The sequence below is a fragment of the Stegostoma tigrinum genome, chromosome 5 (genome assembly GCF_030684315.1).
Source record: "Stegostoma tigrinum isolate sSteTig4 chromosome 5, sSteTig4.hap1, whole genome shotgun sequence".
In the NCBI taxonomy this organism is placed as follows: domain Eukaryota; kingdom Metazoa; phylum Chordata; class Chondrichthyes; order Orectolobiformes; family Stegostomatidae; genus Stegostoma; species Stegostoma tigrinum.
Window position 1 is genome coordinate 13,549,211 of NC_081358.1, and position 18,382 is coordinate 13,567,592.

At 37.4% G+C, this 18,382-nt stretch overlaps 1 protein-coding gene across 4 annotated transcripts in view; it reads left to right on the forward strand.

The window, feature by feature from the left end:
* Positions 1–18,016, forward strand: part of rad21b (RAD21 cohesin complex component b) — a 53,933-nt gene extending 35,917 nt beyond the window's left edge. For all 4 annotated transcript variants that reach the window (XM_048529903.2, XM_048529906.2, XM_048529904.2 and 1 more), the window contains 4 exons: positions 2,136–2,281; positions 2,815–2,970; positions 5,050–5,133; positions 16,660–18,016. In XM_048529903.2, coding sequence (XP_048385860.1) covers positions 2,136–2,281; positions 2,815–2,970; positions 5,050–5,133; positions 16,660–16,851 — 578 coding nt within the window. In that variant the 3' untranslated portion in view covers positions 16,852–18,016. The remainder of the gene's footprint in view (positions 1–2,135; positions 2,282–2,814; positions 2,971–5,049; positions 5,134–16,659) is intronic.
* Positions 18,017–18,382: the final 366 nt, after the last annotated feature.

Here is an 18,382-nt window from a genome sequence, read left to right on the forward strand (position 1 = left end):
GATGATTTGCCACTTCCCGTGAAATTTTGGTTTTGTCAAGTAACGTGTATCCCTAATCATCTGTGTGTCTGTTTTGATTCACCTCAAATGTGGAAGTGTTAGAATCCATCCAGTACATACACAATATTGCAAATATAGACTCATTCTGAATGATTTGTTTTGAGTTGCAACCAAATACCTTTTTGAAGTGCTTCCTGTTGAAGTGTTTCAACTCAACATAAAGTTCTCAACAGGGAAAAGGCTTAATTGTGTGTGTGTTTGTGTTGATTCAGCTCGAGAGACCGTGTTTACCTAACAAAAGTTTTTTCACTTACTAATACACTTTATAGTTATGCTTGTTAGTCAAGCATAGTTTGTCACTTAACCATAATTACAGTACTGATGTTTCGTTAGAAGACTAGACATTCGCCATTTGGGTCAAACGCCTTACTTTATAAGACTAATGGGGCTGCTGCTGTGCCCATGACAGTAACCGTGTCCTTTGAAAGTGCAAACAAGTTCCCATTTGCGGTAATTATTTCTCTGCAACTTTCAGGGTTTCTACTTTACATACGTTGTTATGGTTTTGTCTCTTGAGTAGCTAAATATATCTCATGTCTGAGCTGTTCTGAATTAAGCTTACATTCTGTACGTTTCTTTTAATTCTCAGTGCTTCAGCCATGTTTCACCCTACACTAAATTCTCGGTCTGATGTATACTTCTATATATCTGCCTAATTACCCAATTAATTTCTGTACCTATGTGCAACCACAATCCAAATGCCTGATTATCTTATTGATAATATATTCATTTTGAAAAATCAATGAATGTTCAGAAACTGTCCAGTTTTCTGCTTTAGCTTCTGTTTGTAAATTCCTGTTGTGTAATTTTGTCTATTCCATGGATGCTTCCTGGCCACCATAAAAATGTATATTGTTAATATTATTTTCAAACAATTGTTTGAAATCTGAATGCCTTCATAAAGCATTGATGTAATGATTAGGCAATTATGAATGATTCTTTTTACACCACTGTTGCTGGAATGCCATTGGTTAGAATCCTGTTAGCAATGTACACACCCAGATGGTTATGGTAACTAATGGTAGAACTAATTCATTTAGTACCCTCATTCTAAGACTTGTTGTTTCCTTTTGTTTTAAAAGAGATTTTCCAATTTTACCAATAATTTAGTTCGGTTTGGATAGAGTCTTAATGCAAATAGATGTCAAAAACTGCAGTATAGTGCAAGAACGAGTACATCTGTTAAACTATAGGTAATGATGAGAGTCAGTTAGGAACTGTTAATATGGTTACCAAGTCTCAGTATTTGAAAATAAACAATTTAAAGTTCTTTAAAAACACACTTTGTGTGTGGATCTCATAAAAATGGATATGTTGGAAAAACTAAAAACCATGGACGAAACAAACTACTGTATTTGCTTGACAAAAGGCTATGTGGAAATCAACAATAGTATATTTAAGGAAACATCATGCAATCTGTCAAACTCCTTCCCCCCACAATTCAAGTACAACAAAATCTGGGAATGTCTTCTTCAAAAATTTTCCCTTTGCAGACATGGTAATTGAATGTAAGTCAGTATTCCACTCATAAGATAGACAAAGATTATCCATATATTGGAGGGCCAGTTTGTTTGCATGAACAGTGTAAAATCTCCAACACACATAATGTGCACAGTCTATAGGCAGTTTGTCGGCTCTACAGGATAGCTGTTTGCTACTACACTAAAGATATTTTGAATTACATTTGTGGCAGAGGGAGGATAATTAAAATTTTGTGTGTTGTTTAGGATCTAGTAACTTCAGTTGAATCAATAAAAAAGCTGGAAATAAAGGCAACAGCTGAAAAAGAACAGATGGGCTAATGTTACTTCTGGACATTATTAATAACTGATTCAAGAAGAAATATAATTAGTTTTACTAATAATGGTTTGAAAGCATGAATTCACTACAGGGGAACAAGTTACATGGTTACAAAGTGATTCTGTTGACAGATTTTTCATGATCTTCAACTGGACTTCTACTGATTCTCATTTGAAGGAGACGTTATAAGATGGCTTTCATGTGAAATTGAAATTGTTTAACAAAACAAGTATTTAACTGTGTAAAGTAGACTAACCAATGCTTTTGAAATTTAGATGAACCCATCTTGGAAGAGCCCAGTCGTCTACAGGAATCTATATTGGAGAGCAGTAGAACTACACTAGATGAGTCAATTATGCCCCCACCACAGAGAGTCGTTAAACGTAAATCGAAGGAAATGGAACCTGAACCAACAGTACCTGTAAGTAATTTTTAAAAAAAATTTCTTTAAATCTTTCATTTTACACATCATTTGTATTTTCGTGCAAAAGATTAAATAAAATCAAAGTCGTGTATTAAGTTTCAAAATGTAACTATTACAGCAAGACAACACACCTCAGAATACTTGGATATCACCAATTATGTCAGCTATATAATGGGCTTTGCTTGCTCATTTAAAAATGTAGGTATTCAACAAGACAAGATGTGAAACAGCAATATTAGACAATAAAAATATCTTTTTCCTTCATGCCAAAATGAAGGAATGTTTATAGTCTGTTTGGTGCTGCTGTTGCAAAGCTGCATCCTTTCTAATTCTTAAACTTGATCTTGGGTTCAGTTCAACACAATTAAGTACTGCTTTCTTCTCAAGACAAAACTACTTGCCCGAAAAAAAAAGAGTGACTTATTTTGGCCTCTAGTATTGCTGCATGATACCAAAACTTCAATTTCCGCTCCTTTAACTCTGATGGAGTTCTGTGTATCCGACATTGTAACTGTTTGTCATTACTGCAGCAAGATGAGCAACAGCAGCCACAGCAGCAAGAACAGGAACTGCAGATTCCACGAGTAGAGCTTCCTCCAGAGGAACAACTGCACATCACTGACCTTGTTCCAGAACTTGCTGTTCTACCAGAGAAAAAAGAAAAAGATGAAGAAGAGGAAGAGGAGGTGGGGATATAGTTATTTGACTAATATGTTTTTAACAAGCTATTCTGATTAAATTGGCTCAAAATAGTTCGGATTATTGCAAGAAGAAAACCTGTTTTTGCAGAATCTGTATAATGCTTTATCCTTTTAGTTGTTTCTCCTTATTTTTCTGAAGTCATTGATTCACCTTCTGATGCCAGGCACAGTTTGTGAGTGAACAATGACAGTAAACATCTGTAAGCTGTTTAAAAAAAAAAGTAGGTCTGTCCTTCAGTGCCTACTATCTGCACTTGCTTCATATGGAAGTAGATACCAATCCCATACTTCTGTCTTGATGGCATAACCAGTTTGAGATAAATGAATAAGCCTTGCAAATGTGGAAAGTTGCAGGTTTGATTCCTATTCTTTCGTGATTGTTGATGTCAAATCAAGTGGAAATACAGCCACTACACTTAATCCTATCAATCTTGTATTACTGTCATCCCATGTATTTTATTAAATACATTGACATCAAATCAAAATAGATTCCATTCAGCTAGAATTCACTGTTTGTCGGTTGTTTTTTGGGAATAAGAGTGCATTGAGAGTGTGAGGGAGACTTTGCCTGAATGATACTGAAACAGGCCAAATTAATGTATCTGGGAATTTGATATTGAGGGCAAAAGAGGTGCTTGATGTAAGGTTAACTTCAAGAGTGAATTCTGCTGAGTGGGAAGTTTATTGAGGGCAGGGAGGAGGTGCTTTTATTTTTCATGTGCTCATTTCAGAAAGTTCATTGATTGGCAAGAAACTGCTCTTTGAGACAGTCTTTAACTTTATGTAAATTAGAAAAAACATTTTTTAAAGATGCATCTATCCTTGGATTTAATTGCAAAACATAAGGAATAAAAGAAAGTCAGGACTGATATGAGTAAAGTAACATAACTTCATTCTGTTTGGAATACTTAAGATAGCAGAAGTAATGTTAAGACATGGCAGCACAGTACTGTCAAATGTAATGTGTGACCTTTAGTTTGAGGAAAATCATGAACTTTGGCTGTGTTCAAGACGATCATTTGTGCATGAAGTGCTATCAGCTGCAGAAACTTGAGCTGTGGGTATCAGAAGTCGAGCAGTGGCTGGAGTCAGTGTGGCGTGTCCACAAGGCAGACACTTGCGTAGTAAGTTCCAAGACGCAATCACACTGCAGCTTAAGGATCTGAAGATCGAAATAGAATGATGACAGTCATTCCAAGAGAAACAGGCAGGTAGTTCACAATGGGAATTCCTTTTTGGAAGCTGATGACGCCACAAGTTTTTCAAGGGACTGCAGTCAGAGCCACAGCTAATTTGGTCGGCATGTGGGAACCAAAGAGACCATATTATGGCCATAAGATGGAGGAGCAGCAGGAGGCCATTCAGCCCATCGAGTCTGATCTGCCATTCAATGAGATTATGACTGATATGATAGCCCTCAATTCCACTTTTCTGTTTTTGTTTTCCCCATAAGTCTTGATTCCCTTGCTGATTGAAAAATCTGTCTGTCTTGGCCTTGCAACCTTGTTATTTTTTGAAGTTTAAAGAAACATTAAAATTGATTTTAAAATTCCCCTTGTGTTTCCAAAATAGTTTAATCTCAAAAGTTGCATTATTTTTTGTGTATGCTAAGATCACTTTTCTAACTAAAATGAAAAATAACAGCATTTTGTTAACAAACTGCAGTTCATTACTGCTGATGAGAAATGAATTTAGGAAAGGATTTCACTGGTTTTCTGAGCAGGAGCTGATTTGCACACTTTTGTGGTGCTAGATGGGAAGAATCTCAATGATGAGCAAAGCAACCATAAGGGGTAAGGAATAGTATCAACAATGGAAGATCAGCTCTGACAATTTTAAGTGTTGTGTGCTAAATTGTCTTTTATTCCTTCAAAATATATTTACAATCCAAAATCATTTCTCCATAAATATATTTGAAAAATTGGGATAAACAATTGAAATCTTAATATTTTACTGCATTTTATTTTATGCATAGTCCATTGGATGACATTCATGATTGATGTTTTCTTATCCATAGTTAGTGTGGTTTTACTGTATATCGATGGTTTTTGCTGTAATTTTTAGGAAGGAGAAACTGTGGGAGGTGACCAGGATCAGGAAGAGAGGCGGTGGAACAAAAGAACCCAGCAAATGCTTCATGGTCTACAGGTAAGATAATTTAAATAAAATAATTTATAAATATACCTGATATTCTGTGCAGCTCAATTATGGCATATTTTGCAGAATGCAATGCTGTTAACCCATTTTACTGGAAGTATGACTAGAATCAATACTTGCAGATAATTTAAACCATTTCCTTCAGAGATATGTATGCACTGTGTGTTTCTAATTCTGTCTATGAGTTGGATTTTACATCAAATCTTGCGGCTACCAGAGGGAGAGAAATGGTCAAAAATGCAGACTTTATAAAAATTATTGTAGAGTTATTTCTCCTATATTTCAATAGTTGCATTCTTGTGCGACTTCGTGCTATGGAAACGACTATACTGTACAATGGAAAGTTTGCGTTATCTAAACAACATCTACGATTCATCAATCATGTTACAGCCAATTCATGGTGATGAAACACATGATATAGCAGAAATATTTATATATGTATTCTGCTAAATTGGGTTGACTTTTCAAAGGTCACCTGAGATACCTTTGCAATTTGCAAAAGGTTTTAACGGGATAACGTTGAGAGTAAAATTAATTGGACCTTTTGTATCTCAAAAGCAATTTGCTTTAAGAAGTAAGCTACTTGTATTTTTAGTTTCATTATTATTGAAGTAATGTTCTCCGTTTGAGAATCAAACATCAAAAGTACACATTGCAAAAATTTCATGGAATTTGAAAGCTAGGTTTATTGTAAATAAGTTAGACAAAATGGGATTGAGTTTGTAGAAGAAGTTGATACATCCGTTGTAGCTTTGGTTAAAAAAAAAGACATTCCAAAATTCTGAGAGAGGGATAACTAAGGAAATTAAGGCGAATATGAAGTTGAAAGAAAAGTCGAAAAAGGCGAAAGTCAGTGGTAGTCTCAAAGACAAGAATAAAATCAGAATCCAGCGAAAAGGGACAAAACAATGATAGAAAATAAACTTCAAGGGAAAACTAACAAGTGGAGCTTGTTTAAATATATATAAAGGAAGAGAGAGAGAAGTCAATCTGAATGTACTCCCCTCAGAAAATGAACCTGGGGAGATGGTTATAGGGAACAAGGAAATGCAGAGGAGTTAAAACAGATATTTTGCATCAGTCTTTAAGATGGGAGGTACTTTTGAACATCCCATTAATACTAAAGAAGACTGTGGAGGAATTAAGTACCATCACCAGAGAAATTGTATTAGACAAACTAAAAATGCTAAAAACCGGTAAGTTCATTGGCCCTGATAGCTTGCATCTTAGAATCCTGAAAGAAGTAGCCACTGAGATGGTGTTTGTATTGATTGTAATTTTCCAAAAGAAAGTTTGGATTCTGAAGAAATGCCAGAGGATTGGAAAAATGCCAATGTGACACCCCTATTCAAAATGTGAGGGAGGCGAAAAGCGGCTGATGAGCCCAGTGTCTATTGTTGCAAAAAATTTTGGAATGAATTATTTAAAAAGCAAAAGCAGCACATTTTGAAAATCATTATACAATCAAGTAGAGTCAGCATGGCTTCATGAAAGGGAAATCATATCTGACTAACTTATTAGAGTTTTTGAAGGAAGTCTCAACCAGAATAGAAAGAGCAGAACCAGTCAATATGTTGTATTTGGACTTCCAGAAAGCATTTGACAAGATACCTCATGAAAGGTTAAATCATGAGTTAAGAGCTGATGGTTTTTGGGATAATATATTGGCTTGGATGGAGAACTGGCTAATGGGCAGGAAACAGCAAGTAGAGATAATTTTCTTTTCCAAATTGGCAAGCTGTAACCAGTAGGATTGCACAGGGATCATTGCCGGGATTACAGTGTTTAGAGTACATACTCATCACTTGGTGGAAGGAAATGAATGTACTGTAACACTAAAATAAGTGGGAAGACAAGAGGGATACATTTTGCAGAGACATATTGATAAGTTGAGTAAGTGGGCAAAAAGTTGGGAAATGGAGCATAATGTGGAAAAGTATTAAATCACTAATTTTGAAAGGGAGAATAAAAGAATGGGATTATTTAAATGGAGAAAAATGCAGAAAGCTGCAACACAAAGGTACTTGTGCACCAAACACGGAAAGTTAACCTACTGGTCAGTGCAGCAGGTAATGGGGAAGATTAGTGGAATTTTTGACCTTATTTCTAAGGGATTAGAGTATAAGAGTAGGAAGGCCTTACTGCAACTGTGCAAGGTCCTGGTAAGTCCAAGTCTGGTGTACTGTGAGCAGTTTTGGTCCCCTTATTTAAGGAAAGATTGGAGGCAATTCAGAAAAGGATCACTAGGATGATCCCTGGTATTGAGGGATTTTTTTTGAACAACAGGCTGGTCTTGAAGAATGAAAGGTGACTTCATTGAAACATGGAGTAATCTTAAAAGGCTTACCAGGGTAAATGTTGAGAGGATGCTTCCCCTCAAAGAAGAGTTAAAGACCAGAGGGTATAGCCTTCAATTAAGGGGCATCAGTTTAAGACAGAAATGAGGGGGAGTTTCTTTTCTCTGGGGCTTGGGTGTCTTTGGAACTTCATGCCTCCAGAGAGGGGTGTGGGCAGAGTCTTTGTGTATATTTAAAGCAAAGATAGATTCTTGATCGGTTAGGGAATTGAGGGTTATGGGGAAAGTGCAGGAAATTGGACATGTGGAATGTCAGATCAGCCATGATCCTATTGAATGGCAGAACAATCTCAGGCAGGCGAATGTATTTATGTTACTAACCTCCACCCTGATCCCTGCTGAAAAATAAACATAAATCCTAAATTAAATCAGTCTATGTTCTCCAAGTATAAAAGTCTATTGTTGTTTGTTTGTATTTAAATACTAATTAAAACTGATTTAAGGAGCTGTGTTATCCATTGTTAAGCCAGGGAGTAGGCATACCTCATTCAACATAAATTTTGCAAACATTCTTTTTATCTTTCCTGTAAAGGAAATTACTTTTTTATGGTCTATAAGGATGTTGAGATGAATTGCAGAATCAGTTTGGGAGAATTGTTTATTCAATTGAGAGAAGAGGAATGGATCATTTGCCCCTTCGAGAGTGTTCCACTGTTCACTCAGCTCTCGGCTGATCTGATTGTAGCCACAACTCAGTAGATCAGTAAGCTGCCCAACTCAGCCTTTAACATATTCAATGGCCACCTTCCCGCCCCCATCACTATCCAAAGGTTAACAACCTTCTCAGAAACAAAATTACTTCTAATCTTTGTCATAAATTAAACCTCTGATTCATTTTTGATTCCCCGAAGAGGAAAAATATCCGCTTTACAATTTCACAAGCAAGCCTCCTCAGAATCTTTTAATATTTCAATAAGATTGGCATTTAGAAAAATGAGAGACAATGACTAAAATCCTAATTTTCTCTACCATTCCTAATATAACAGTCCCTTCATTCCCAGAAATGAACCTTCACTGAATTTCTTCCTATGGAATTGTAAGCTTCCTTAAAATTGATTCTTGTGGTTTAAAGGTAATGTCTGTGTTTCTGAGCCAGCAGGCCTCAGTCCATCCTGTTCGGAGGTGCGTTTTACCGTTAAAAATGATTATCTGTCCTTCAGTAAGAAACCAACAGTGCAGGATTCTTGGTGTAGTCTCACCAACTACCATTGCAGGTTGTAGCAGGACGTCCCTACTTTTATGCTGTACTCCCCCTTGCACTGAAGGCTAACATTTCATTTTCCTTCCTAATTGTATATGTGCAGCTTTCTCTGCACTGAGCATTCTGCAGCAATTCTCCATGTAAGTGTTATTTTAAGATTATGAGACATAGGGGCAGAAGTAGTCTGTTCAGCCCATTGAGTGTGCTTCACCATTCAATGAGATCATAGGCTGGCCTAATATTCCTCAAATCCATTTTTCAATCTTTTCCCCATAACCCTTGATACCCTTACAGATTAAAAGTCCAGCCATCTCAACTTTGAATATGCTTTACGACCCAGCCTGTACCCACCTTGTATTAAGAATTCTATAGAGAGGAAATTCCTCCTGACTTAGGTTTAAATGTGTGACCCCTTTTTTTCTGAGATTAGGCCCTGTGGTCCTAGACTCTCCCACATGGGAAATAACTTCTCTGCATCTACTCTGTCAATCCCTGAAGAATCTTGTTTTAATATGTCACCGGTCAATCATCTAAACTTCAGTAAGTACAAGCTCAACCCACTCGGCCTCTCCTCATAAGACAGTCCCTCCATCAATGAACAGCTTAGTGAACCTCCTCTGGACTGCTTCCAATGCCAGTATATCTTTCCTTAAGTAAGTACCCATAACTGTTCATAGTATTCTACCAGTGATCTGACTAAAATCTTGCATCATTTGACTAAGACCTCTCCATTTTTATACTCTATGCCCTTTGAAATTAAGGCCAACCCTATTGCTTTGAACTTGAATTTGCCTTCCCTAATACCTGCTGAAATTGTACGCCAGCTTTTTTGTGACTTATGCACTTATACACAAGGACGTCCACATCCCTTTGTGCTGTACCTTTCTGAAGTCTTTCTCCACTGAACTAATGTTCAGCACATAGAACATTACAGCCCTCGATGTTGTGCCGACATGTCATACCGATCTGAAGCCCATCTAACCTACACTATTCCATGTACGTCCATATGCTTGTCCAGTGTATAGCTCCTCTATTCTTTCTGCCAAAGTGCATCACTTTCACAGTTTCCCTGCTGTATTCCATCTGCATAATCTGGCCTTATCACTCTACAGACTTTGTCAATAACAGTATTGTCTTCCTGCCTATATTTGCGTCACCCGCAAACTTGCCTGTAGTACATTCATTTTCCTTATCCATGTCGTTAACATATATTGTAAATATTCTGTTTTTACTTAACTGATTGATTGAAATCCTATGCAGACTGAGACCTCCACATTACTTGCTTCCCTGCTTTGTATCATCCGCAACTTTGACTACAATATACTCTGTCTCTCTATTCACGCAAATAATATAGTTCGTAAATATTTGAGTTAGGCTTCAGCAACCTGCGTCCATGTGCAACAATGTGATAACGTTCAGGTTTAGATTGGTTAATGGCAAGTAATAGTCACCCTGCCCAAGTGCCAAGCACTGACCATTTCCAAAAAGGAAAAGCTAACCACTTAACCTTGTCATTCACTGGCTGAATCCCAATGTCAGCATTCTGGGCCCGAGTTAAAAATTGACAAGAAGCTGAATTGGACCACCCATATGTGGTTATGAGAGGTGCTCAAAAGCTGAGAGTAACTCCTCTCTTGACTTCCCAAAGCCTGTTTACCATCTATAAGACACAGGTGAAACGTGTTGGAATATTCTCCACTTTCCGTGGATGAGTGCAACTCCAACAATACTCAAAGCTTGGTTTGATTAATTGGTTGATACCCCATCTATCACCTTAAACATCCACTACCTTCACCACTCACACACTGTGTGTACCATCTACAAGATGCATTTCACTAGTTTCATCTGACAGCATCGTCTAAATCTACAACCTCTACCACCTGAAACCTTAAGGGCATCATGTGCATGAGAACACCACCATCTGGAAGTTCCCCAGTACAAGTCTGGCAGCATCCTGGAACTATATTGCAGCTCCTTCACTGTCACTGGATCAAAATCTTGGAAGTACCAGCCTAACAGCGCTGTGGGTGTACCTCTTCTAGATGGACTGTCGTGGCTCAAGAATGTCATTTACCATGATCTTTCCTGGGCGGTAATATTCATTTCCCATGAATGGGGAAGAAAATACTTGTTCAAAGTCTCTGTTACTTCCTTGTATTGCATTACAAATTCCCCAGTCTCATTTTCTAAGAGACTAATGTTCCCCTTATCTACTCCCTTTTTTATGCACTTGTAGAAGCTCTGTTATTTTCTTAACAGGCTCACTCTCATTCTGAATTCTCCGTTTTCATTATCTTTTCAGTCATCTTTTGATTTCTAAAGTTTTCTAAGCTCTTGGCATACCTGTGATTTTTCACAGCATTATATGCCTTTGCTTTCAATTTGATACTATCTTTAACTTGCTTAGCCAAAAATTGCTTGGTCTTTATTACATGTTACAGTAAAAATAATTCTTTGAGAGTTGTGAAATAGCTCCTTAAATTGTCTGCCACTGACTATCACAAAAACATACCATCTCACCTTCTATCTGTTTTCCCATTTACTTAACCAACTTTGTCTTCATAGTTTCATATATCATTGCCTTTCTTTAAGATGCTGGTTCAGATCCTCATGTTTCTTGCCCTCAAATGAATGTATAGTTCATTAGTTATAGAGTCGTACAGCAAGGAAACAGATCCTTTGGTCCATCCAGTCCACATTGAACATAATTCCAAAACCATATCCCTCCAAAGCTTTCCTGTTCATTTACTTACCCAAATGTCTTTTAAATGTTTCAATTGTATCTGCATCCACCATTTCCTCAGGAAGTTCATTCCACACGCGAACAAAATCTGTGTAAAAAAAACCAAAAAATTGCCAAGACGTTTTAAAATTTCTTGTCTTCTCTCTGTAAAAATGTGCTGCCTAGTCTTGAAATTCTCTATCTTAGGGAAAATGTAACTGCCTTTATTTCTAAACTCGTATTAGGTCACCCCTCAGCCTCCTACACTCCAGTAGAAGTCTCAGCCTATCCAGTCTTTCTTTATAACTCTTCTTAAAAGATCCTTTACTAAAAAGTCTTTAATATGCCTTGTTTCATTACACCAAATGAATGAATGAATAATTTATGGTCATGTATGTTATAGTGAAATGCAATAAAATACAGTGAAAAGCTTTCGTCTGTCAAGATAATCTGGTACCATTTTGATAGATTAAAAATAAGAGAAAATGAAAAGATATAGCTTAAAGAGAAGTCCATCTACTTTCGAGTTCACAGCTGGCCCAGAACCACAGCTGCCTCACCAGACCCAATCTTTGATTCACCTTTGCCACTGCTCACGCTGGGCATACCAATGTTGGAGGTGATCACAACGATTGATTGCTATGGTGCCCTTCTGCCACAGACTTGCAGCTGCCAGCGCTGGACGCCGACCAACAACGAATTCGCCGATCTTAGATGCCACCTTTACCCATTGGTCTTCCTTGCTGATGTCGCCTCAGGACTCACTGGCTTCCCCCAACAGTCCTACTGCTACCAGTACCAGGAGCTGACTCTGTTGCCACTCCTGCCACATGCTTGGAGGGCTGGGCCTGCTCTTATCCTGCTTGAGATGCCAAGAGAGGCTTCTAAAGAGAGATAAAAAGAAAAAGAATGAAAGAAAAGGAGCAAAAGAAAAAGAAACAAAGAAAGCAGGTGGAAGAGGACAAGCCTCAGACTAGGAGCTCAAATGCAGCGCTACTACTCTGCCACCATCTTGGCAGATGGCACATTAGCAGGTTCAAAAAAGCCCATTCCCTGAGCAAAACTATGCTGAATCTACTCTGAGCTCATCATCAAAACAATCTTTGTCAGTTTGATTTGTCCAATTTGTATGAAGATGAACATCTTTCGTGATTATAGCAGTCCCTTACTTAACAAGCACACTGATTTGTACTCAGCAGTATTCCATCAGTGACTTCTTTTTTCTCTTTCTGTAGTCCATTGGACTGAATTCATCGTAATGCACACTTACCCCTTTTCCTTGATAGTAGGAACTACCAATACTTGGGGATCTGAGATAACACGGTATAGAGCTGGATGAACACAGCAGGCCGAGCAGGAAAGCTGACGTTTTGGGTCTGGACCCTTCTTCAGAAATATTTTTCTGAAGAAGGCTCCAGACCCAAAACTTTAGCTGTCCTGCTCCTCTGATGCTGCTTGGCCTGCTGTACTTATCCAGCTCTACACCTTGTTATCTCACTTTACCCCCTTTCCTTTCTTCCTTGTCCTTTCAAAGTGTGTCACATGCCTTTTGAGTGCCACTTTCCTGTCTTGCTCGTTTTGTAAATTTGATAGTTACCTTTGATACATTCTGTAAACCATATTCTCCTACTTGGATCTTATACGCTGGTGCATTCTTAAGTTTTTTTTGTACACTTTATTCATTCCTGTCACAGTCAGGTTACCAGTATCCTTCACTTGCCGTGATCATTGTAATTAACTTGTTAAATCTCTTTCGCCTTCCCATCACCATCTGCAGCTGTTTAGTTTAAAAGCTTTATTAAGTCCTAGTTGTTCATTTTGCTGGGATCAAGTGAAACAGGTTTTCTATTCTGAACCTGTTTCAGAATCCCATAAATTGAAACATTTGTTTCCTATATCAATTTGCTCATGACTTGGGTAGTAATCAAGAGATCATTATGTTTGTGGTTCTGCTTTTAATAATCATGTCCTGACCGTTTAAACTATTGCAGTTCAGAAAGAAAAATGTAAGACTCACCAATTGATCACTAGTCTTGTTGGTACCTACATGGACTGTGAAAAACTGGATTCCTCCCACTCTGTGTATTTCTCTCCAGTCATGAGGATCTGTCCTTGACTCTGGCACCAGGGCAGCACAGCCTAATAGACTTGTGTCCTCAGCTGCAGAAACAAGTATACCTGATTATACTCTTCCTTATTACAAATTGTACAGTCAGAATTCCTTTTACTCCTGAATGCCAACTTAAATGGTTCCCCGTTCCACTATTCTGTAGTCAGCAAACCCTTAGCTTGCCTCCAAGGGATGCAACAGTCTGAAAATTGCAAAGGCTGAGGCTCCTCCACTGTTATCTTCTGGATCCTTTAATTTGCTCACTAGTAGTTGCTACCACCTCTTCCTAACCGCAGACAAATCTGAAGTTCTTGATTAACGAGGTGTAGCTGACTTCTGCAGCAAGTGTGCAGGTAATTTTCTGTTTGTTTCATGCGTGTCAGTGTCTGAAGCTCGCAAATTCTGAGCCAAAATTCCTGAAGTTGCAGGGACTTAACTGAACATGTGGTTTTGTGAATAATATTGCTGTTCACCACCTCCCACATGCTACAGCTGCAACATATCCTGTTGAATTTTGTTTTACTAATTAGGGCTTCAGTTTTTAAAAATTACTCCTCTGTTATATGTGCTTACATTACCTAGTTTTACTCTTGCTCAGTAAATTCAGCACAGTACTTGCATCCCTGTGCCTTGTTTAAAACTATTGTATCAGCTTAGAGAAAGAAAGATGTAAAACTCCAAACAATTACCTCCATATTCACTGAATTGTTGCCTCAGCGCTCTGGTCTCGTGTTTCTTGCCCCCTCTTGAGGATCACTCCTTGTCTTGTGGAATGCCAGAACAGAATGTCAACCCTCACTGCATGAAATTCGCACGCTTAACCAAATTCCTAGGTTCAGTACTTTGTCAAAGCCACGCTTTGTTGAGCTAGCATCCTTTAATTTGCAAAAGTTGCCTCCTGTTTTTGTATAATGTTACAGTTTATGTTAAATGCTAACAACAAAATTTGGCCAGGTTTTAGAAAGCCATCAACCCTTACAGCATCTGGAATTCCCGTCAGCAAATTTCTGAATTGGGTACTGTTGGAGAGAGATTTCCAAGAGGGGTCTCTTCCTGTGTTCGGCAGCACAATTTGATCTTTATTCAAAACAAAAACCGAGATTGCTGGAAAAGCTCAGCAGGTCTGGCAGCATCTGTGGAGAGAAGTTAGAGTTCATGTTTCGAGTTGAGAGATCCCAAGAACAGTTGTGACTCAGGGTCACTCGAGCCGAAATGTTAAATCTGATTTCCCTCAACAAATGCTGCCTGAACTACTGAGCTTTTCCAGCAATCTCTGTTTTTGTTTCTGATTTACAGCATTGTGTATTTTTTTTTGGTTTTTAATCAACCTTTATTCGGATCTCCTCACTAACGTAGCTATGGGAGAGGTCTTTGGAGGCAGTCTCCAAGACACTCTTCACAATCACAGTCAAATACTATATATATTCTTGTGTTGCAGTAGCCAAATGCTGCATTGATCTCATCATAGTTTATTAGATTAAAGGTACTAACAATAACCATTTCCCTTCAAACAATGTTGACCTGTACCCTCGCTGTCATCCTGTGTTAGAATTTGTTATCTTGTGACTGCTCGAAGTAATCATCTAACATAATTGCATCACAACAGTCATTTTGATCTCATCAAAGCTGTCTGTTGTTTGGTCTTTGGACTTTCTGTTGTTTCCTGTGTGTATGTTAATGTGATTAAATCCTATGCTGTAGATAACCTTTGTTCCCAACTGCTGATTGTTTTCTCTGTAGCGGCATTAAGCCAAATTGTATGAGTTTGTACTACTGAATACTTTATCTGAAACATCATACTTTCTGCAGAAGTAGCTCTCCTAAGTTTGTTTCTTACCAACATGTTTATTTCACTGTGCCATGCTAAGCTATAACCCTATTTCCCTATGATTCTTGTCGTCAGGTACTGTGTAGAATCTTCATTCTATTGAGCTAACATCAGTGCTATCATTCAAGTAGGGGAATAGGCAGAGGATGTTGGGCAGAAAGGGTGTGAGTTCGTTGGGAAATCTACCCTGTAAACAGGGGGAATGTCTAGTACACTCTAGTACAACCTTGGCAAGTATGCTAATGCTTAGCAATATTAATTTATCTGGGTACAACACTGGGAGGAGGAGAGAGGTAAGAAAAGTATTGACACCACTATGGCTAAGTCTAAAGTTGAAACATGCATTTTGATGTGTTTGAATCTAGGATTTAGAGCCGTTTACAACTGCACAAGCTCAACAGCCAACTAAAATACCCACAGATTTTTAAAAAAATTTATTTTGAGAGAACAATCTAGTTTACTGATTAAACAAAAAACTGCTTTGATTTAAAGATATTTGGGTTTCTAGCTTCAAAATAGCTTGAAATATGTTTAGAAATTTGTTTTGAGCAGTTGCTGCATTTTTCTGATCAGCCTGGTGGAACAGCATGCCTCCCATCCAACCTCAGCAACCTGTGGATTTTTAAAATATTCCTATATGTGTGTGTGTTTTTTAAGTGGATGTGTGTATATACCACTGAAAGTGTCCTATTTGTTTTTTGCATGAGCAGCCCCCATAATGTCACTGAGTGAATCACATAGACAGATATAGCATTAGAGTTAGGATTCTCAATTTGTTTGTAAACTGACCAGGGACAGCACAACTCTAATAACCATACTGTAAACCTAGAAATCTGCTTCCCCTAATAAAACAGCTTGTGTTTTATTAAATCCTGGGTTTCTGGAGCAGCTGTCAGATCAGTGTGTAAGTGTATTTTTCTTTTTGTGAATTTGCATGTAGTTTCTGTAACTTTGTGTCAACTCTGTAGTTAGTGAGCAGAGAGGAAACCAGATATTCTGGTCATTATGTGGATAATATGTCTATAATTATTCTTGGTTTTTTTTGTGTAAGATGAGACATTTTGAACAAAAATTGTACTATTCCATAACTGAACAAATTCCTCCTGTTTTTACTTTTTCTATAAAACCTAACTATTATGACCAAGCTTTTGATAACTCCTTGTTTCTCCACCTCTGACTTGGAATCTGATTTTACTCTTGCAATACAAATGCTCCTTTAGGCAGCTTTGTGTCTTTGATGCAGAAACATTCAGTTTGATTTTAGGGTGTGCCTTCATTATTTTTGCCTTTTTTTTTTCAGAGAGCTTTGGCTAAAACGGGAGCTGAATCTATTAGCCTGGCAGATTTATGTCGAAAAAACAACCGAAAACAAGCAGCTGCAAAATTTTACAGTTTTTTGGTACTTAAAAAGCAACAGGCAATTGAGCTTACGCAGACTGAGCCTTACAGTGACATTATTGCAACTCCAGGACCAAGATTCAACATAGTCTGATCTGGTTAATCTTGAATGACTAGTGTGTATTCACTAGATATGTATTGCCCCATATGGGGATTCGAGACCATACAATACTTTAAATTGGTTTTAATGTATATTGAGTTAAAAGATTATTTTGAACAGAAAACTTAATTTTTTGGGATTAGGTGTGTTATTCCAGTGTTTATGGCAAATACAAGTAACTCACACTCCTTGACAGGTTTTGTACTGAATCATGATTGGAGATATACATTATGTTTCAGGTATATTATGAATACATTTCTGTGCAGACATAATTATGGCTTTGTTGATTGCATTATTCAGAAATGATACCTGTGTTACACCACTGCTGCTGGTAAACTCTCAAGATTTTGGTTAATGAAGTTCATATATCTACAACACAGTAGTAGAGATGTTGATATTCAACACTTGCACTTAATTTAACTTTTAGATTTGTGTGCTGGTTCCTCTACATTGACATACTTTCATAAGTCTACCAGTATGCCCACTATCACTGGAATTACAAACTATCTGTTAAACCGCAACCAAGAATATATGAAATATTAATTTTAAATACATACTCATAATTTTAGGATGCTTTAACAGTCTGGAGTGTTACAATGCTGTTTTAAACATAATGTGCCTGTAAGCTTATATTCTCTTTTTGTATAAAATGTGTAGATAATTTTTAATGGATGTTTAATTATGGAAAAGGTGAAAGCTTTCATTTTAAGCAGCATTTTGCTTATGCTACTGAGTCTCTAGTTTGTTGCTTAATTAGGTCATTAAATGTTGCTGAACAGTGATGGTTCATGCTGTTATACATAACTTTTCTAATAAAATACTTGTTACAATATCGATGGTTTTTGTTTCTTGAAACGAATTTTAGACACCTGACTTAATATCATTTTCATGATATGAAAGTATTGTATCTTGACACTTCTGCACATGAATCATTCTTGATGGGACTAACTGTTGGGAAGTGGAATTGCCATTAATAATTTGAGCAAACAGTTTTGAGTCCTACAGTTGTTTAAACTTGGAAAAAGATAAAGAAATTATTTCAAGTATATGTACCTCAAGCAAATTTTAAATGAAGTATTTTCAATTCCAGTAATTTTATATTGCCTGCAATGTTCAACATTTTAAAGAAAAACATTAAAAGCAATTTTTTCATATTGAATTTTATATTTTGATCTTAACATTTATTTAAGAACAATACTTCACACAGCCACTGTAATCAACAGCCAGCTTCTCCACGTGCTGGTAGCATTTAGTCAAGATATTTGAGAGGGAATTGGATTGTTGCCTAAAAGGAAGACTGTTTAGCGCTTGAAGGAAGGGGTGTTCTCACCTAGTACCTTCCTGGAATACTGCATATTTGTCCTTTTCAAATAACCGTTTAATTCCCCTTTGAATTACTTGATTAAACCTGCCTCCACCAAGCTGTCTGGCAGTGTGTTCTACAACCAAAACCACTCGTTACCAACATTCCTCCTAACCTGAGCAGAGGAGGTTCCGCACACACCAGTCAATGTGGCAATGTATT